The sequence below is a fragment of the Anoplophora glabripennis genome, unplaced genomic scaffold (genome assembly GCF_000390285.2).
Source record: "Anoplophora glabripennis isolate ALB-LARVAE unplaced genomic scaffold, Agla_2.0 scaffold57, whole genome shotgun sequence".
Lineage (NCBI taxonomy): Eukaryota > Metazoa > Arthropoda > Insecta > Coleoptera > Cerambycidae > Anoplophora > Anoplophora glabripennis.
In genome coordinates this window covers 756,025-778,474 of record NW_019416296.1, presented here as the reverse complement: position 1 = coordinate 778,474, position 22,450 = coordinate 756,025, and the positions used below count along the sequence as shown (strand labels likewise).

General features: G+C 33.7%; 1 protein-coding gene across 1 annotated transcript in view; it reads left to right on the top strand.

Moving 5' to 3' along the window:
- Window positions 1-22,450, top strand: part of LOC108917507 (inactive dipeptidyl peptidase 10) — a 123,529-nt gene that overhangs the window by 22,932 nt on the left and 78,147 nt on the right. The window contains exon 2 of the mRNA XM_018724137.1: window positions 4,365-4,578. Coding sequence (XP_018579653.1) covers window positions 4,365-4,578 — 214 coding nt within the window. The remainder of the gene's footprint in view (window positions 1-4,364; window positions 4,579-22,450) is intronic.

Genomic DNA, 22,450 nt, shown 5'->3' with positions numbered 1-22,450 from the left:
ACAGACTTATAACAAGGCACATTAAAAAAATAAGAATCGTCAAAGTAAACTAAAGCCTTAAAAACTTAAAATAAATAAATCATGAGCTAGTCGAGAAACCACTTTAACCGCTCAATTATTTGTCGAGAAACGAATTGAACGCATAAACGAAACGAAATTCAATCAAGAACTTAAGACGCATGTGATTTTTTAAAATTTCTCGATTTCTCGACTCTTTTTTCTCGTCTCTAGTAAGGCCAGATTTCCCGGGAATTCTCGCTTCGAGAAGTCTCGACCGGAAACCCTATCCTCAATTGATTGAAGGTTAAGAAAACTATATAAATCCCTCATTTATATTGACATTATTCTTAGCATAAATAAAAATCGTTAATATTTTTTTTATCAAAATAACATTTTTAATCGCATAATAGGATAATCAGATAAACCTACAGATTTACAAGTAAAATAATATTCATACTGAAACAATAATATACAGAAATATAAAATATAAATAAAATATAAATAGAAAATATGTAAATAAATGTAAGAACTAATATAAAACCATATAAATAAAAATCGTTAATATTAAGATAAAAAAAATTGTTTGAAAAAAATGTGCATTGAAAAAGTATATGGTATTTTGTGTGTTTATTGAAAATACACAGCACACAGCCGCGCACATAAACACAAACAAACTGTTCTTCTCAAGGCAAAATGATGTGCAAAATCCGACTTGACAACCTCCTCGTTATTCTTTGAGAGAATTTCACAGATTTCTATAAAATATATGCTGATCAATTCAAACAAGCTACATTATATGTCAAAAAATTGCTACATTATCAGAAAAATTATATTCGAGAGTGAATCAATTTTTCATTGTTTTTTACACTTTTGGGGGCCCTACCGCCCCCAGATGGACATTTGGAGTTTCGTGGCCATGAAGACTTTTGATTAGTGATAAAAAAAGCGACAGCATATCAATTTTTCAGAAAATTTCATCGAAAGACCAATTTCCATAAGGTTTGTGCGGGGTCCTTTTCCAAAATACAGTAAATTTTTCTAGTATCTAATTTTACAGAATTTCTTATTATTTACATAATAAAATAACGGACAATTTTCAGGAAAATTACATTCTAGTGAAAATTTACAGTGATATATTTCACGGTAAAAGCGCAGCATGTGGAACTTTTACTTTAGAAATTATACCTTAATTTTTTACAGTATATCTACATTAATAAAAATCCTTATGTACCAAAATTATCCGTACTATAAATATACATCAAATATGAATAACAAAGAAGTCCTTGCTCCTGAAATCGGTGATTTCAGTAGAAATTAATGAACATCAATACGATGCTTCAGTTCCCTTTTTATTCACATTGGCGCCTTCACCAAAAATTAGAATCGATTCGAGAACACAAATTACTATTTTAGGACGAGACCTTATTATCTGATATTTAATCACCACCCCATCGAATGTACGCAGTAAACCTAACAAATTAAGGTCAATCAGATAATTACTTAATTTCACGTAAATTATTTTCCCTGGATATTTTCCTTTCGTTATCTCGTTTTGTTTTGATTTAATTATATCTTTCCTATCAATAGCACCAGATCGAATATAGATTTATTTGCCTTCTATATTGAGTTATTAAATACTGAAAAAAATTGTGTTCTTGAAATTTAATTCTTTAAAACAGAAAGGTGTCGATATTTCAAATATAATACAGGTTGTTCGCGATATTTATTGCAACAATGCTTTTCGAAAGGTCGATATAACTTTTATAGGTTTTCCATATGCAATATTTTCGTAGGTACTTAAATAAAATTTACAGAATTCGCCAACAAGCAAATCTCATGGACAAAATAAACTCGCGTAACTCTTCGGATTTTTGTTAAGGGCTGTTCAAAGGTTATTTAAGAATTTTGGCAACACTAAAAATTGCAATTTTTAATGTAGTTTATTGACGTTGAAAATGGTTAAAATCGCGTTTTTTCGAATAAAAAATCGTTAATATCTCGAAAACGGTAGATTTTAGAGAAAAGTTGTATATGAACTTCAGGATACCCCAAAAAGCCTAAAAAAATTATTTCGACAGATAATCGAAAATTACGAATTTGTTTAAAAAAAATTGTTTAAACAATTTTTGACCATTAGTAACGTCTGGCAACATGCGGATATATTTCAAGGGCCATTTTGTTAGTAAGATTATGAAAAAAAATTGAATGAGAATCATGTTCCTAGCGGGAGCGACGATACAGCTTGGACTAACGAGCGTTCAAATAAAAACGTGGTCGAAGTTGGCTCTGACACATTGGACGTAGGGAGTAGCTTATAGCGACCAACTTAACCTCATTTCTCAACGAGCTGTATAGCAGCTGTCAGTTTCAATAACGTTAATGACTATATAACTTTATTTTAAAGAATAATCGTGATAACAATAACAAACAATTAAAGGAGCTGCGGAAAGTGTCCCCCTCCTTGTTATAACAATAAATTAAAGCAGCTGCTGAAAGTGTCCCCCTCCTTGTTCCAAGCACTTTTCACACCTGTTCCTCAAAGAATTAAAGACATTTTCTAAGATGCTCGGGGTATTGTTAATTTCACGAATCTTGTCTATAAGTCGAGCCTGCAGATGGTTTAAATCAGGAATAGGCAGTTCAAAAATAGTGTTTTTAAGGTAAGGCCACAAAAAGAAATCACACGGCGTAATATCACATGACCTCGGTGGAAATTCATGTTCAGCATTGAGACTTATTAGTCGATTTTGGAAAACTTCCCTCAACATATTCATCGTCTCGCCTGCCGTATGTGCCCTTGCGCCATCTTGTTGAAAGTAAAAGTTTGTAATTTCGTTTTCTTCCAGCTGGTTAACAAAAGGAGCGATAATTTCTTCTCTATACCTTTGCGCAGTAAGAGTACCATTAAAAAAAATAGGTCCATAAATCCTCCTTCGATTGAGAGCACACCAAACTCCAATTTTTTGAGCGTGTAGAGGGCCCTCGACAAAAAAGTTATCTGGTTTTTCAGAAGACCACATTCTCATATTCTGTGAGTTTACGTAACCACTTAAATGAAACCAGGCTTCATCAGAAAAAAAGGTGATATTATGAAGTTCACCGTAGTTGTTTAAAAACCATTCACAAAATACAGCCCGTCGCGGAAAATCAACTTCATGAAGTTCTTGCTGACAAGTTAAACGATAGGAGAACAAACGCAAATCTTTTTTTAACACTGTGTGGCAGGTACCGACTGATACTCCCACCATTTGTGATAAAACACGTACAGAAGTTCTTGGCGCATTTTCCATTATTTGTTGGACATTTTCTTTTAATTCTTCAGTCCGCTTTTTAGGTCGGCCGCTTCCTTCTTTTCTTGTTACACTGCCCGTTTCACGAAAAACATTAACACAACGCTGAACTGCACTTTGAAAAATTTTGTACTCAACAACGCCGGGAAATTGATTTTGAAATTCTATGAAACATTCCTCAATAGAATACTTCCATATTCCATCAATCTTGCGTCCATTTCTAAAGTAGGACTATATGATAAACACTTTTTGGTCTTGAGAAAACACCATTTTAAACGCTTTTTAAAACGAAAATATTCAAATTATTGATAGCGGCGATATAGCGCTTTGACAGATGACGTTTAAGTTCATTTGCTATACGCTACGCCCTACGTCCAAATTTTCAGAACCAACTTGACCACGTTTTTATTGTCCTGAATTATTGAAAATACAAATTACAACAATCATATTTGTTTGAAAAAAAAGACTAGTACTATGTCAATGTTTCTTATTCATTGGCTTTTGTTAACTGGAAAATGTTAGTGACAAAATGTGATAAGGAAAGACATATGAAGTTGTAATAATTATTATTTAAATAATGCTTGTGTTTTATCACAAGGTGTTTTTATGTTATTATCTTTATTGGTATTTAGTAACACAATAATATGTCTTCTAGCAAATAGATAGTGAATACATTTGACAAAATTATATTACTTTAAATACAATTTGTTGATAACATGTGATACAAATTATAGTTAGTTGTATTTTCTATATAAGTTATAGTCAACATAACTGCAATTGTGTAAATTTTTCATGTAACTATTTCGTGTAGTTTTGTTTGCAATTTTCTACTACACCATAACCTTACATTTTTAAGCACAATCTTATCTGACATAAAAACACAGGTGCTTTTTCCCAAAACATCGTATCGTTAAAATTACCTTCCCGCTCCCTTTAAATAAATTTTGTTTATTGGAACCTCACCTCCAGATAGTGTGCACGTTCCAATTCCAGAGACGAGCCAATTTTCGGCCATAAAATTTCCCGTAGGGTTATGGCGGACATAAAACTGATATATCGCATCTTTTATTGCAGGAGTTGGTCGTCAGTTCACCGAACGAAAGGAACTGGAGGGGTATATTTATCGCTCTGCTGGTTATCGTCGCCGTCTTGGGCCTAATTGTCTTCAGCATTGTCCTGGTGTCGCCGCCGGAGGAGGGGCCTAGGACGAAGGGAAGCAAGCCGACCTTGGAGGATATTTTTGTGAAGCTACCACCTGCTGCCAGGTTCAACGGTACCTGGATATCAGGTGAGGTATAGTTATTAAAGTTAAAATTTCTTTTTGGGTAAACTGGAGTCCGTTCTTAAAACGGCATCGTGGGGATCTAGGTTATAATTATTGATATAGATTTTTATAAATCTTTGTATGTGTGTAAAAAGTACATTTTTATTTCTTTATTTGTATTCACCTTTTCATAAATTCTGCATCCAATAATTAAAATGGAAATTACAAAAAAGCTATGAGAGTCAACGAGTCTTTTTAGAAGGGCTGTTAGAGAGAGCCGCAATTCAATAGCGTACCAAGCGGGTCAACCGAGACATGCACGAGCTGCTGCCTCAGAATGCTTTTCACGTTCACGTCACATTAGTATGCTGTTGTCTTTGTAATCGTGCGGATGTTGCGTAATTAATTCCTATCCGTTGATGTTTATGGTGGCGTATTGTTGATGATAATTTAATTTGTTGCTTTGTAATAAATAATGCGAACACCTGTGCCCCGCAGCTCAGTTCTGACAGCCCACGAAAATTTAATAATTCCAAATATTTCGAATTTTCACCACCAAGAACGGCGGTGACAATATTTTTAACATTAAGGTGATGTTTTGCATTGTAGTAGTTATGTCCTCTCCAAATTTGGTTAGTGCAACTTTCTCGATTTCGAAAATTCAATAGCTATGTATGTTTTCAGTCACGAAAATTGAATAATTTCAAATATTTCGAATTTTCACCACCAAGAACGACGGTGACAACATTTTTAACATTAAGGCGATGTTTCGCATTGTAGTAGCTGTGTCCTGTCAAAATTTGGTTAGTGCAACTCACTCGGTTTCGAAAATTCAATACCTATGTATATATGTTTTCAACCACGAAAATTGAATAATTCAAAATATTTCAAATTTTCACCACCAAGAACGGCCACGTGACTTATTAGTACTATCATTTTTGTAGTAAGTAAGTTACCTAATCTAAATTTTATACCTACAACCTTTCTTATCCTTGAAGTAAAAGTCTGAAATATTCAGTCACAAAAGTACCAGTGGTCTATGCATATGGATAGATATTTATCATACTTTTCATGTGTGACTTTTTGTACCATGTCCCATGTTGCTGTATCAAATTTCAGAAGGTTATCTTACATTTATAAAAAAAAAATAAAAATAAAAATTGACACTTCATGGCCTTCTAACGCCCAAACTAAACAGATTTATACGAAGATAAATTTACTAAATCATCCAGAGAACGTGTAGCAGAATATTGTATAAATAAGACACATATAACGTAGTTACACCATAAATGATTTTTTGAACATGTAGTCGTTATTTATACGAATATTTCGCTCTAACTCAGATGCAAATATTATAGGTCTTTGGACTCTTTGGCCATGCTCTGACAACAAAAAAATACTAACGTGAAAAAAAACTGTCTTGGTCCAGTATCTACAAATTCAATTTTCTAAATTAAATTTCATTGTCCTGTAATATAAGACTCAATCTGAAAAATACATAGGAGTGAATAGGAAAAAATGAAAGTCCTTTTTAACTATGTATACATTTTTTTTTGTCGTCCGGAAATGTATCGTTTCTACTGCTAGGTACACAATATGCTATTCTCAAAATCTATACCAATAAAAAAACTGTAGCAAATACCAAAAGACTGTTGAAAGTGTTCTTAGCAACCTCTACATTTTAGATAAATAAGAAAGAATCCCATATCTGTGTTTGACTATCTCAAAACTTTCCTGTGCCAAGTTTGACTTAACTATTTTTAAAAGTATTGAAGTATCTTAAAAAATATATTACAAAAAACTTTTTAGGCCCATTACGTTTTACTTTTAAAACATAACTCAGCCTGTACAGTGCAGGACACTAGAATTTTTTTAGAAAATCACGAAAAACTCTTTGCTGATATATAATAAATTAATAAACAAACGATTCGAGACTGGCTAATACTTATCCACATACATCTATAAATAGAACCGACTTCGGTAGTTTTCCTAATGGAAATTTTAAAGTTGTGTATTTCCCCCAACGCTTATGATACTCTTGCAAAAATTATGTGATAAAACATGCACTTACGTCGTATGTGTTTAACAAATATTGTTTGTATCACATTTCAATTATTAATTGTTGAATAGTTTTATTCGATACGTGACATTAAGTCGGATGAATATGACGATGGTTAAGGAAAACAATTAATTGAATCACTTATTTGAGAAACTCGATAAGACCCATAAACATAGTTCTAAAACAATAAAAAAAACTGGCTATTTTCAGCTGCCAATTTTTGAAAAGTTTAGTTATTAATAAAAGTTAATGTGAAGTAACTACTTGAACTGTATTTTCACACAGACCTTGTTAAAAACATATTTTTTCGAAAAAAGTCAAAGGCAAAAAGGCAAAGAGGATCATTACTTTGAATTTTTAGCAAAAGCCAAGATTAAAAATTGGTTGTATCTAAATATTCTGTAATGTAATATAAAATAGTGGTATTATAGAACCGATTTCAGAATTAATTGAACCAACGGAGCTTTCATGATTCAGTAAACAAAGTTTCAGGGATAATTCAGGGATATCACTGTGTGGCATTACGATCTAAAACTTCACAATGTTAAAGAATTAAAAACTTTTGGAAAAAATGATGTGTTTTGCATTTATTTTAATATAGCATACATACATAAGACAGTACATATTTAAATTCACATAGCGATCTACTCCCCTTATACAGGGCGATTCACGACTTATCCAAACAATTTTGAGAATAGATGCGGCATGAGAAATTAAGTCAATATCGTAAAAAAAAATTTTGTAAAATCCTTATAGTTTCCGAGAAAAAAAAATTATTGAAGTTGTAGTACTTTCAACTATTACATCGCTGGACAACTGCAGCCTCTAGCGTCATTCGCAATACACGTGGAAGGCCACGTGGCCTCAGCGACTCCAAATACTGAAAACCGATTTTATAATCGTCGATGCGATAGTGTTTACAATAGTTTTTTAGTCGTTAGTGTTAAAAATTGCTTGCGTGTGCAGCTATTCAGAGTTGATCAATTTCGTTTTAATTTATGGTGAAGCAAGACAACATTTGTATTATTGGGAAACATTTGTCTTATGGTACTGAGTAAGACGGACCGAAATGTATTTACCCGTCGGTGGACAAAATTTTGAACAGGTATGTCAAATTATTTTATTAACAGTGGAATTTGCTGGTATAAAATTGGTGGTATAAAATACTACTTATTCCTTTCCTTGCGAAATTCTTTCAAGTTTTTGTCAGTTGTTATCACACTTTAATGACATGCCGGTCGCATTGTGCCAGGTCTCAGGTGCAGAAGCGTATATTAAATCATTGTCGAACTGCCCTTTTTGATTTTTCCTTTACAAAATTCTATTTGTGAGAGTCCCCTGTACATCCAATTTTTTTTTGTATACGTTCTGAATCACCCTGTATATTTTTACGCTTCTATCTACGAAAAAATGGTAAAGGCTAAAGTTTTTGGAAATTTTGTTGCGACATCAAAGAAATATATACATAAAACAATTGACTCTTGTGCTACGAAGATATAAAATAAACTTTTGTTTTTTTTTTAGGTAAAATAAAACGCCTTGTACATTTGTCCTTTTTCTTCTGATTGCGGTAACATAAACATAAAATATATTTGTTTTGACAGATTGCATAATATTTAATATAAATTTTCATAAACAAATCTTTAAATACTTTATTTGGAAATAAAATACTATACAAGGTGTTTTATAATAACCGCATCCTGTTCTAAACAAAGGATAAAGTGAACTAAGAGAGATCAAATAGTTTGTACGATCTAATAGTCCTGTAGCCAGGGGGTCCCAATTGCCTCCTTCATTTAGATGGAGTTACCCAAGTGTCTTTTATGTATTTTGAGCTGCAGAACACGAATTTTTTGGGTAGAAGTTTGCCCGGATGTCGATAAGTTTTTTATTAACAAAAAAATTGCAAAATACTGAACACTTAGTTTTTGGCAAAATAAAAAGTACTTTCTTATTATTTGACTCATTTTAAGAAGAAAATGTCTCTTGCGTCTCTTGCAAATTTTTTGTTAAACGCATAGTTTTCGAGATAAACGCCGTTAAAATTCGAAAAATGCGATTTTTGCGATTTTCAGTCGTTAATAACTTTTGATTGAATAGGTATTTTGTAATTCTGCTGACGGCGTTTGAAAGTTCAAGTTAAATACTACAAATTATGAGTAATTGCAGTGTGATAATTTGTTTTTTCCACTATTATTTGAAGCTATAAACAAATAGCGATTGAGCGTTCAGAAGGGTGCGCCGCCATGTATGTAAGAGAGCGGTTGCCTTCTTACAGGCGTTTAATACACGATCTTAACGCGTACTCTTCATTTCTAGACCAAAGAAACGATGAAAACTGAACGAAACCTTAACAATTTAATTAAAATTTGCAATATTACAATAATTAAAATTATGATACAAAAAACAGTAAATAAGTAATAGTTTCTTATGTATGATTTTCTAAACTGTAAAGGTTTCAAATATTTTTATTCTTACAATATGGAACACTACGACCTTAAAGTTGATAGTTTTTGAAGTTTTCGAGACAAAAGGCTTCACTTTGAAAAAACGAAAAAAAAGGAGCAAAAAACTACTCAAAAAAATACTTTTTCATTACGACAAAATGACATATGTAACACAACAAAAACTAATTAAATAAGGTGCTCGAAATATAATCCTTCTGCTTCTTGACAATAGGCAAGCCTGTGTCGGAATTCTTACAATACTTTTCCGATGGGATGCTATCAATACAGTCAGACAGAATGCAATTTCATTTCGAATTCTTGTTTTTAACTCATCAATATCCTGCAATTCATTATTGTACACTTTACACTAAGATATCTCCAACAAAAAGAAATCATGGATTCTATAAAACCTCTTCGGCCTATCCAATAATTAGGAAATATTTCATTTAAGCAGTTACGAACATTTATAGAAACATGTGGAATCACTCCGTATTGATACCACAGAAGCTCAACATGCATAGCCTACCTTGATGATTAAGATCAAGGGATTGAAAAATCTGCATATCCAAACTTTGAAGCCTTTTATCTCATATTTATGGCATATTACCATTTCATGAATGTTTTTTCTACTTAGATTTAATAAAACAACTGGATGCCCCATTTAAAAAAATGTCATGATGACGTCACATACATTATCTAATGATAATAACCGAAACAATGGTGTCAAAAGAAGCACAAATGAATTTAAAAATTGACGTATTCCAGCGTTTTTGCATAAATTATATACGGCGTATTTTATTTGTTTTTCTTTAATGGGAAATTTAGATATAGATAGATATAAATATTAGTAGATTTAACAGGGAAAATATACCTATTCTGTGATTCCATGGCAATCTCGATTATGTGCAGGACCAGTAAATAAATCAGAATATTGTGCAAACTATGAAAGCTAAAATATGTATTATAGTAAAAAGAGAGGGAAATAAAAAAATTAAATATGTAAGATGTTTGATTAAAAAAAGAACAAACGTTTGGTTTATATCTATGAAATGAAACAGTCAATTGTCTTTATGCTTTAAAATTGCAAGAAAATTTCCTAAACCTTTCGTCTTTACAATTTTTTAATCAATCATTGAACTCGTTTAGGATGCGAGATTTCTGCGACTAACCGACATTTTGCTGAAATGGCGGCTTCTCACTCTAGGATAAGCAGAATCAGTTGCAATAAAAATATCGACGTGGAACAGATAAACACATCATCCTTAATGCGCCTCTCCACCAGTTCCAGGAGAGAGAGATGTACGTGGTTAATAGTCCGGAAAGGCTCTATCCCAACGCGAGCTTCTGACTTTAGTACGTATGAATACCAATCTTCGCGTCTGCCTCTTAGAGATACTTATCAAATCCCTGCAGAATCGTATGTAACACGGCACTGAAAGCCATAGCAGGGCGAATCATCAAAGCCTATCGATTATATTATAAGTATTGTAGCAGTACATCTAGGGATTCTCTTTGTGAAGAATCTTTCGTTTCCTGTCGTTCTGTTTTTACAGCCAGCTTTTGTAAATCTTTGCTATGATTTTTATCGCAGCTTTGTCTTCTCAAGTTATAAGGTCTTACATAATTCTATAAGGATTTGAATTTTTAATAGAATGTACTTTACTAGCAATTGGCGAATACTTCGGGTTTATAATTTTGATAAGGATTTTTTTTAATACTCGCGGACTATCCAGCCGGGCTATCGATGGTGTCAATGGTTCTAAAAATGTTTTTTCGTATTCAGTGGACACTGAAAAAATGTTTTAACAAATATTTCTACTCCTCAAGTATCCTACCCAAGTATGTAAATACACTGTATACAGGGTCTTTAAAAGTCCATGTCATAACTTCAAGAGTATATTTTACAACATAAAAAAAATTAACGAGTTTAAGGGCTAAAGAAATATTTTAAACTGCAACTTGAGCTAGTTGTTTAAATGACTAAAGGCAAAAAGCTGCTAAATTGGTTTACAAATATTTTTACCAGTGGCGGAGATACCGGGAGACACTGTCATTATAAAATTGGAATTTCTGTCCACTATGACCATATTAGCACCGGCGGTAAACGATTCTATAATCTGTCATTCTCTGTGTATAGACCCACGGTGACGAGACATTAGACATATTTCAGAGACTACTTCGATTTTAATTTTGAAAATTTGAGTAATAGTGTTTTCGGGTATGCCCTTCTCAACTAAAATAATGGCGTCCACCTAAAGCTTCCGGTCATACCGGAAGTTGGCGTCATCTTCATTATTTTAAATGCAACACCCTGTATATTGTTGCAATTTTGAATTCTACGTCAATTTTTAGGTGAATTTTCATAAAAGTTTCCCTATTCTCAAAGTTAACCGTTCTTGATATACAGGGTGTCCCGCATAAGAACCGACACAGGGCAGGTGCATGTAGGGGTGTCCAAAATTTTGTAATTGAACCAAACTTGCCTATATACAAAGTTGCACCCCTGAGGAGTTATTAGGGATCACTCACCCCTAAAATTGTACCGAACTTTTTTTTCATTGACCGAATTGAAAAATAGTAATATTAATTCACAGCAGAATTTAATTAAATTTTTTTTTTTACTCTTGTATATAGGTAAGTTTAGTTAAATTACAATATTTTGGACATCCCTACATGCACTTGCCATGTGCCTTTCTTATGCGGGACACCATGTATTTAATTTTTTTCAATAAAAATTCAAATATCACTGCCTAATCAAAAAGATGTGTACATAAGGGAAATAACTAAAGCTGTAAGCTTCCGTGACATAGTTCCAAAATGACTTAAATTCATACAGGGTGGTAGAAATTAATACCGAATTTAGTATTTAAACCATCTTAACTTATTTTTTTTTTAATGGAACAACCTGTATATTTTTGCGCAACCTCTTTCGAATGATATAATGGTTCCCTATACCTATCTCTTCTGTTTTTCGTGCAATTAACGGATATCGCATAATTTCTTGAGAGGATGGCTATGAAATTTTTAGTGGAACTTCAAAACAAGCACCTAATTTGTCACCAGTTTATTGTTGTCAATTTAATACATACAGTTAATGTTTATTTGAGTATTATTTACTGTTAAAGAATGGAAAACGTTGACATTTATTCAAATGCTGACATTCTTAATTTATTATTTATTCATGCAGGGTATTTAATAAGAGATATCCTCATTTACCACCAGTGAGTAGACACATTTCACGAAGAATTTTAAGAAATCAACTAGAACATGGTCGAATTTCTGCACATAAAATTTTGCCAAAGCCGATAACTTTAGATAAAGGTAACATCGTCAATTTTTTGGCATATTTCCATGCTTATAGTTTTGGTTACTTATGCCCCCTATAAATTTTATCGCTCCAACTTTATTATTGTAAAATAAAATCTTTTTGAATTAGGCATTGCTTTTTTAATTTTTTTTTGAAAAAAATTAAATATATCAGAAAAGGTTAACTTTAAGGATAGGAAACCTTTATGAAAGTTCACCTAAAATTGTCGTAGAATACAAAAATTGCAATAATATACAGGGTGTTCCATTTAAAATAACGAAAATGACGTCAACTTCCGGTATAACCGGAAGAGTTAGGTGGACGCCATTATTTTAGTTGAGAAGAGCATGTCCGAAAACACTATTGCCCAAATTTTCAAAATTAAAATCGAAGTAGTCTCTGAAATATGTCTAATATCTCGTCACCGTAGGACACTGTATACACTTTACTTTTCTACAGAACATCCTATGTAATTATTGTCATAATATTCTTGAGGAGCAAAAGCTGTCATTGTTACACTTTTGCATCATAATTAATTTAACGCTTTCCTAACATTAGAGACTAGTTTACCAAGAACAGAATTGCTAAGCTTGGACTGCCTTGACAGGTTATTCTACCAGATTATCCTATTATTGTATGTATCATCTTTAAGAACGTAGCTGGGGAGCTAACAACACAGGATCTAATCAGACGTTAATTTTTACATTTTGTTAGTGATGTTTCAGACTTAATTTGTATAATAATAACCTCGATAATATTCGTTTAGAGAAAATCTTATCCGATTATAAACACTATTCCTTTTGGTTTTCAAAATGTATAAACGCCATTTCTATTTTAGAACAATTTTTCCTGAAACGGTGAAATAGTGTGTCAACACAAAGGAGAAGCAATGAAACACCTTAAAACTGAAATAAATCACTTAAATTATAACTGTAACCCGTTTTTCACGCCTTAGTGTCGTTACCTAGACGTTCAACTATATTTCATTTCTCAAAATATATTTCAGCGGTAAGCGCAAGCTTCCGTATTTTTGTCTAATGCAACTCATTCATCATTTTCTACAAAACGAACAATCTGGTTGGATGAACTTTTACCGTGATAAAAGCCATACATGGATATGCCAAAATGAGTGTAATTAAAACAAAAAATAGGGTGAATAATTAATTTCTTGTGAGAATATAAAATTGGGAACGTCAACTTATGAATTATAATTTTTAATTCGTACCATTAATTATAACCGGCCATGATTTAGTACGATAGTTTTTGGTTATATTTTATCAAAAAAGTGGTTGCCTTACAGGAATTAATGATCTTATCGAAAAATAAATAAGACTCAATTCCAAAATACAAGTAATTGTTTATAAACATTTGCATTAACCATAATTTTCAGACCGCATAGTTGCTAAGAATTATTTGGAGAGTTAAATAATTATGTGGAATCGATGTCGTACATTTCAATGACTTGAAACAATGGGGTTAAAATAGAGGGTTGCGCCCTTCATTTCTAACCCCTGTATCAGCAGATACGAAAAAGGTTATCTACGTATGAATCCGAAACTTGCAGTATAAATGCCGTACTGTAGTAAATCACCAAAAACCAGGCCAAAATTTTCAGAAAATCAAAAATTTTCCTGGCTTCCGGTATTGCTATTTTTGTATGACATTAGGTCGAGGTTCATTTTTTTGTATAACCTATTTACTTTAGAAATGCCGTACAAAAATGGTTTGCCGAAAACCATCCCCCTTGGTGGACAGGTTTAGCTTACCTGTGTACTCAACTGTACCAACAAGAATTGACGGCATAGTTTCTAAAGTTATTTTTATATGTGGTAGTATTGATTTATAAGTAATTCATGCTGGGTCAAATGACCCCTCGAAAAATTCCGATGGGCTTGTAGTCTATAAGCAGATAAGCAGATAACAAAACGCAATGGCCTCAAGAGGGAGCCCTGAGACACACCAAACGTAGTAATATAAGGAACAGTAGAGAAACCATTTAATGGTACAATGATTAGGAAGAAAACTAACGAGTAAACTCCCATGCTCACCGATTTTCATTAAGATAGCGATGAATACGTTGTGGCTCAATTTATTGAAAAGTTAATCTCAACTCAATTTTACTAATACCTTCGTACACGGACCGAATCTACTTGTATTTGACAATCCAGTGCACAAATAATTTAACATATTTGTTTCTGTTGCTTTACACTGGGCCTTACTTTATTAAGGAGATAGGAAATGATACAAAAAGCATATTAAAACCCATCCGGTTATGAATATTTAAAACATACACATCATATTTAGATTTCCGCGACAGTAGATATTGACAAAAATGATCCTCTAATTTAAATATTTCATGACTGGCTGAATAACATTTTGCATTCAAATTGTGGACATCGACATCCACGTCCCTTTTTTGTAAATGTCGAATTTATTCAGATATTATAGGTACCCAAACAAACAACAAAACCGTCGCCCCCTCTGCGGGGCAACACTGAAAGGGATCAATCAATCATTCCGGAGCTGATGCCTGTTTCCAACCACACGAACAAATCTCCGCGAAACTACGCAGTAAATTGCGAATTCGGGTTACATAAAATATACCGAAGATCAATTTTCCCTTGGAAATGGATGCCCCATTATGTCCTACGTGCGAGGGATGCTACTTGCGCTCGGAGCACTTGGCTGCTCGTTCGGCGTCAGATATTACAAAACGTGGGTCACTTTTTTACGTACGTGTAACGGTTTGAGATCTCAACGGCGCGCACTTTGTCGAACCTAAATTTGTTTTTTGCGAGGTTCCTAAAAAGCTTCTGTCAATGCGCTAATTTAAAATAATGGCAGGCTTAATGGCTTCTTCTGTCGACTCGATAACTGTGACAATATTAATAATATTACCAGTTAAGAGTCATTTCTGTATGAGATGCCACAAATATTTTATTTGTTTAACGTGGCAGTAAAGTGCAAGATTTAATGCTGCGGCTGGTACATATTTAATAGCCGAGGCACTGCCGAGTCTATTAAAGCAGCCAATGCATTAAACCTACTTTACTGCCAAGTTAAACACATGTAATTTTTTCGCTGATAAATTTTAATTTTATCACAATAGCAAACAAGGCTATTTATTTTATATTATTAAAATTGCATGGTACTTCTTTCATGAATAATAACAATTATTTCATCAGGTCGTCTGTGGTTGCGTTATCGTTAAAACTCACATAATTGTTCCTAGAATTGTGTCCGGAAAAAATTGTGTGAAAATTTGACATTTACTTTGTGATTATTTTAACATTTGCGAAATTTTTACAACAAATTGTAGATTTTGTCAAATTTTCAATATCTATTGTATAACAATTTGTTACAATTTGTTTATTTCGCGATTTTATAAATAATTGTGAGTGCAGAAAAAATAAAATGCGGATTCCTAGGAATATATGCAATAAAAAGCCTTATATAAGAACTTCAATTTTGTAGCGAATAAATAAATCTTAGTTACGGTCCTGGTCAAAAAATGTCATGCAATTCGATTATCATCGCACGCTTGCCGAACCGAACTTAACAGAGAGTCAAGCCTCAATAAAATGTATGAAATACACACAAAAGAGATAAAATGTTTTAATGCAATAATAAATAATTTTGGCCAGTTTAATATAATCCTCTCGTTTTAATTAAAAGGAAAAATAAACATAAAATTCAATAAGTTATTTCACTGTAAATGATAATGTGCAATCCCAGACAAGAGGTTTATAGAAACAAAGTACATGGTGTTACAGAAAAGACTACTATTATTTTAGCAAGTGATAGGTTGGATCACGACAAACAAAAAAGATGCAAACTTACCGTTTATCGTTCGATAGTAGTAAACGTATTATTGTTGTCCTCGTTATCCATTGCCGATTTAGTTAAAACAATAACTTAAAAAATAAAAAATAAGAAACGTCTTTAATAAACACTTAACATCCAAACAGTAGAAACGCGATCTTTTTGACACAACAGCAATTCGGCCGCAAGTCAAAAGCGTACTGACACTGACTGACACTCCACAGGTGCCGTGAGGAGTGCGGACTAGGTCAATGTTTTTTGCGCTATGTTAAACAGGACCGGCATTAACATTTTGTCACTTCTTGTAATTTTTTCGAAAATATATTATATATTATTTTCATTCATTACTTCATTTATTGTCAAGAGTGTAGGTTTTTAATTTTCTGCATTAAAGATGCCACACCCTGTATATTAACGATATTATAACTTTATGAATAACTTGAAAACGTAGAATCTTAGGGAAAAAAATTCAAATAACCTTTTTTACGTATTTTGTGCATTAGAATATAAATCCCGTTACAATAACTTATAAAAAATGCAGTGGCGTAGGTTTTTTTATAAGAAAGGAGATGACCCCTGCCCAGTTGTACACCACTGGTTGTATCTTTAGAGCTCATATTTTAAGGAATGTAAGGCCTACAGTCATACATTATATGCACCAAATTTTATTGAGATCGGGTAATAGATTCCGGAGATATAGACAAAAACTCAATTTTTTTTTTAATAACTTCAACAACCTGTATCTCTAAAACGGGGCTGTTCCAGACAAATGTTTATAATGCAAACACATACTATTTTAAAGAGATCTATCTGCCCTCGAAGTTTCCTGCATAAAATTCGGACCACCCTATATACATGCGCTATAATTTCCAAATTTTGGATCACGGATAACCTGATTTCCTTTCGATTTTATTAAGAAGTTTTTATAATTTGCAAGATATACGATTTATTAATATTTTTGTAGTTCATTCCTTACGATGCACGCTATGCAACTTCGAAAAAGGCAAACTTTCAGAGATTGAATGTAAAATTTTGCATAGCATTTTGTGCTCAGGCACAATAGAGGACATAAAACAATTGTTGTAGTTTTTTCAGCGTTATTTTTGTTTATTTTGGTCATTTTTTTCATTGATTCGCAGTTTTTGTGTCTTTTCTAATTTTCATAAAAATACGTCCTTAAATACTTACAAAGTTGTCAATCACGAAAACTAATGTATATTTCCATAATAAAAATAACATTAATAAGTAATTAGTATTTAAATTTATTAAAATTTTCCAAAAACATTCGGCAATATACGCCACCATACTGAGAGTTAAATAAATTATATCGACAAGACAAAAACACGTTGCAAACTGTACATGTTTCCAAATAGCTCACAATGTCTCAACTTTGTGGAGAGAGCAGATGTAAAACTACTAAACAAATTGTATTTTCCATAGCAAACAAATTCCTTTTAACTTAAAGCTAAATCGTTGGGTTGTTTTTTAAAGTCAGTTGCGCTGCATATTTCAAATTCGTTAAATTAACAGCAAACAATTTTTAAATAAAATTTTAAATACAAATTAAGCCAACTTGTCAAACCTTACAAACATTTAGTGGATTTAGCTTCAACTTCAATCTCTTTTCTACAGTGTGTTTCGTTACTGTTTTTGTTTAATTGGGTATTTTTATACGCTTCTGCTATTCTATATTGAAAGACGGTGTAAACTTTGTTAACTAAGGCTTTTTGTCGGATAAACCGACTGAGTTAGATACACTAACTTGATTTAAATTATAATATCCTTCATCTAATAAAAGATAAACATCCCAGCATTTAAAAACTCGGAAACCATTTTACGAGCAACTTTTTTCAGAGAGGAGCACCATAATAACAGTATTCAAGTTTTAATAATAATTAAATGTGACTTTGGTATTTTCAATTTGAGGAGAATTACATTTGAAATAAATAAATTAATTGTATAAGAAATTTCCGCCTACAGTAGGAGCTTTGCCGATTTTTTTGTCAATAAATATGTTACAGTTCAAGTGTTCTTGCAAACAATTATGTAATACAAATAGAGTCGCACGTATCGTATATTTCGATGTTTTCCAGTATTTAAAAAATATATATGTGTAGACACTTTTCCTCAAGGTTACGTACGTGTAAATAACCTACTTCATTAGAAATCATGTATCTATAAAAGTTTCAGTCCAAGTAGAACTCAATCCAACAATATAGCTTTAAATCCACTTGCTGTCAGCAAGCATGAACTTATGCAAACTAACAGTTTTCTTCAAACAAATTGAAAAGTTGCACAAATACATTTTAGCCCTTTTGCTTCATGTAACAAATGATATTATACGGGGTGGGCCAAAGTACCGGAATGGCAGGATACCTGGGAATATTCAAGTGGCAGGGTAAAAGTAAAGCACTAGGGGATTAGGATTTTTCCCTAGCTATCCGATGGTGACCTTGAATTTGACCTTGGCTATGAACCTCAAGGTCATATCAAGGTTACGACCTTTTTTTTAATGGGACCCTATAATTTTGCCCCAGAAATGGGAAGAGCATAAAATTCTACGTTCAGATATGACCTTGAAATAACCATGAATGTCAAGATCAAGGTTAAAAATCAAAAAGTCCCAAAGTAGCCCAACAGTACCGAAATGGCAGAATAACGCGCCAGGAAAAATGTTCTCCACAATAGTTCTAGCATTCTTGATGGGCACCTTTGACCTTAACCTCAAATTCCTTATCCTCCGGTCATTTCAAGGTCAAGTTGGTTATTTTGTTACCCTCGATGACTAGTATTATCTTCGGTGACCACTGTTGATATTCAATGACTGCCTTTTATCTTTGGTGATCACTTATGACCAACAGTGACCTCTAATAACTGATCGTGGCCATATGTTGCCATCGGTGTCCACTATTGACTAATCATATGTTATCTTCAGTGAACACTATTGACCAACAATGACCTTCCATTATCTTTGATATTTGACCTTGATCTTGACCTTCATGGTCATTTCAAATTCATATCCGAACGTAAAATTTTGCGTTCTCTCCATTTCCGGGCTTAAAAATTATGGAGTCCCATTTAAAAAAAATTATCGTGACCTTGGTATGACCTGGAAGGTCATGGTACAGGTCAAATTCAAGGTCACCAGTCAGGGAAAAATGTTAAACTCTTACTGCTTTACTTTTACACGTCCCCTTGAATATTCCCAGATATCCTGCCATTCCTGTACTTGTGGCCCACCCTTTATAATAAATGTCATCTCCTTGATACCATCATCATTTTTTATTACTTTTCTTGAAACCATTTTTTTTACCTTTTAAGATAGGATATAAAACTTGATGTGATTTCGAGGGTCAGTCATATTTTGTCGGCTTGTAATAAATTATTATTTTTAATACAATTAAAAAAATACTCCTTGTAGTTTCACTTGTACCAACGCGTTAACTAGTATTAAACAAATAGCAATAATATCAACGGTTTATCCCTTCTCGAAACGGGGATACAATTCACTCTCCAACTGATGGCAACGTCTCAAGGTACTAATAATATCTGACAAGAATACAATATCCTAGCGCGACTGCTATTCTTGTTTTCACATCAGTTGATGGTGTACACAGAATCCGTTGGCATGGATACTGTTATCGATTGGTTAACAGTTCTGTTAGTAAACGCGCCCTACGCATTTGGTTTTAAAATTAGTCCTTGATTTATAAACCCAACTATTAGCGGATTTTGTTAGTCAACGTTAGCACAAGTTTATTAAACGTAAAGCAAAAGTTGTAACTCTGATATTTTTCTAAAGAACGTCTGTTTAAAACGCGTATCATTTCATTAGTCGCTAATGGCGAAGTGAACTATGCAAATCTAGCAAAGCTTGCCAAAGCCTCTTTGCCATCGCAAAGTGATAATAATAGTAGTGGCCTAGAAGCACGGCTTTGGTTAGCCTAACACGATTTAGAATAGGAGGTAATAGTGGATGTTTCACAGAGAATATGTATGTGAGATTTCTGAGGTCAAAATAAGGGTGGTTGGGCTAGATACGGATTGCGATCGAGTTATTAATAGTTATTTACGAGCCAAGATTAGATAATGGTACAGTAGAACCTCGATAATCCGAACTAATTGGGACCGGGGGTGGTTCGGACTATCGAATCGTTCGGATTACCAAACAAAGTGCTTTCCAGGCATAGTAGCATGCAAAAAATGAACACTGACATCCTATTTCCCGTAAAATAAGGAGCACGTTGTATTGTTAAAGGTACAAAATAGTTTGTTTTATGAAATACATACTACTGTGCTACAGTAAGGTAACTACTACATATTTTATGTAATGTATTGCACATGAATTTCGTAATATTTTTAATATACAATCTCATACACACACAGAAAGTACAATACTGTACACACAAAAAAATTATACTGTACAGAAAGATAAAAAAATTAAAGAAAACAAAAAACTCAACAAAGAACATTCGAAAAATAGTCACTCATTTTTTTCTGAACTAAGGTTGAAGAACGTTTTTTGGCTGCTAAATCACGGATTTTCTTTAGCGTGATCAACTGAGGTAAACAGCATTCAGGTTGTTTTTCGTACCAGTTCATTGCCGTTTCAAGAGCACTGAACGCATCGGCGTTCGGATTATCGAGCGTTCGGATTACAGCGGTTCGGATTATCGAGGTTCTACTGTACTTTACAGGACGAACATGCAGGTTTCAGAACGATGCCGAAGGTTCAAAACCCTGTCTGAGTGTGGCGCGAGATAACTTTTCTGCTGAGCGGTTTGGGGTTTTTAAAACAAAATATCTTTTATTCTTAAAAATTCACAGAAGTGTCGAGAGAATTATAAGAGAAATATAGAATAATCTCAAAGTTATGAGTGACTGTCGTGGAATAACGTTTAGGTTCTGCTTCGTGTAGCAACAAGGCCCCAAAAGTTGAGCTCCTTGTCGCGGTATTAAATATATAGGTTGTCTGTCCTCTGGTGCGGCGCCAGAATGTGGATTTAGCTCATTCCCGCTAGAATCCGGTTGAGAAGAGCTATTTGTCTCTCCTTTGAGCATTATTAAGAAGTCGTAGACCCGCATGATGGAGTTAGAGGGATCGTAGTGCCCAGGGTCCTTTTTCACCTCCGGTGCTAGAGCGTCAAACGCTTGCTCGGTGGTTAAAGGGTTCCCTGACATATCATTTTGTTCCCTCTTGACGTAGGTTCTTGTGGCTGTCAACGAGAGAAAATGATTTCCGATCCTCCGACACCTTCAGTTCAAGGTACTCAGGTGGAGAATCCACGATCTAATTTGTTGAGTAATTGGTGCTACCTACACGGCCTCTGGAGCACTGACAGTTGTTGTTTTTTCCAATTTAGAACACTTTAGAAAGTGTTTAAGGTTCGGGTTTGTTCCCCCTGTACAGTACTTTTGCGAGTCTGATACTCTAGTGCCTGAAAATCACTGTCTTTTACACACTATTGTACGGATTCCGTAGCGTATCTGTACGGAAGCTTGTAGAGAGCTTGATTTGCAGTGTTGCTGAGGCAGCGTTGAGCTCGGGTTTTGTTTTTTTTTATGGAAAAATAATAACTCAAGTTGCGTTAAATATGCCATTTATTGGGGCTTGTTTAGTATGAAAGAAATATGAATTCGTTTCGAGTCCACACTCTGGCCAGACACTATACCCTGGTTAAAAGTGCAAATGACAAGGGTGCGTGTTCACTCACCGGCGGGGTAGATTCCGATAATCTGGCTGCTGTGAGGTCCGGTCTAGTGGCACTCCATTCCCGTGGGCGACGTTTGCACTTCTGACTGTTTGTTTGAAATTTGGAATCTGAAAGTTAACAGAGTTAATATTGACCTGGAGATCTTGCAGGAGGTGAATTTTGTAGTTAATCCAATCCGCAAAATTTCGAAAGTGGAGGAAATTATCGTTTTTCTCGTCTTTCGTCAGCGATCTCAAGGGAAGCTTTGACACACCGTGTTTGTTATCATCCGATAGAACGGGCGCTTTACCTCGTCGTGGCGGCTCGACGGTCAAAATTTGGAAAGGTCGGTGATTTTTTGTATGCACTCGTCTGCTTGTCTGCCTGCATTGTTATGAAGGTCTTTGGGGTGATGGTAGGCCAATCACGTCGTCTATGGAGCCTCATGTGGAATTTTGGAAACATCCGCGATTTTTCCACTAACAATAACGATAACAGAATAAACAATGAACTTTACCCATATTTATAAGCTTGGTTCAACAAAGCAACTGCATGGATTGCAAAGTCA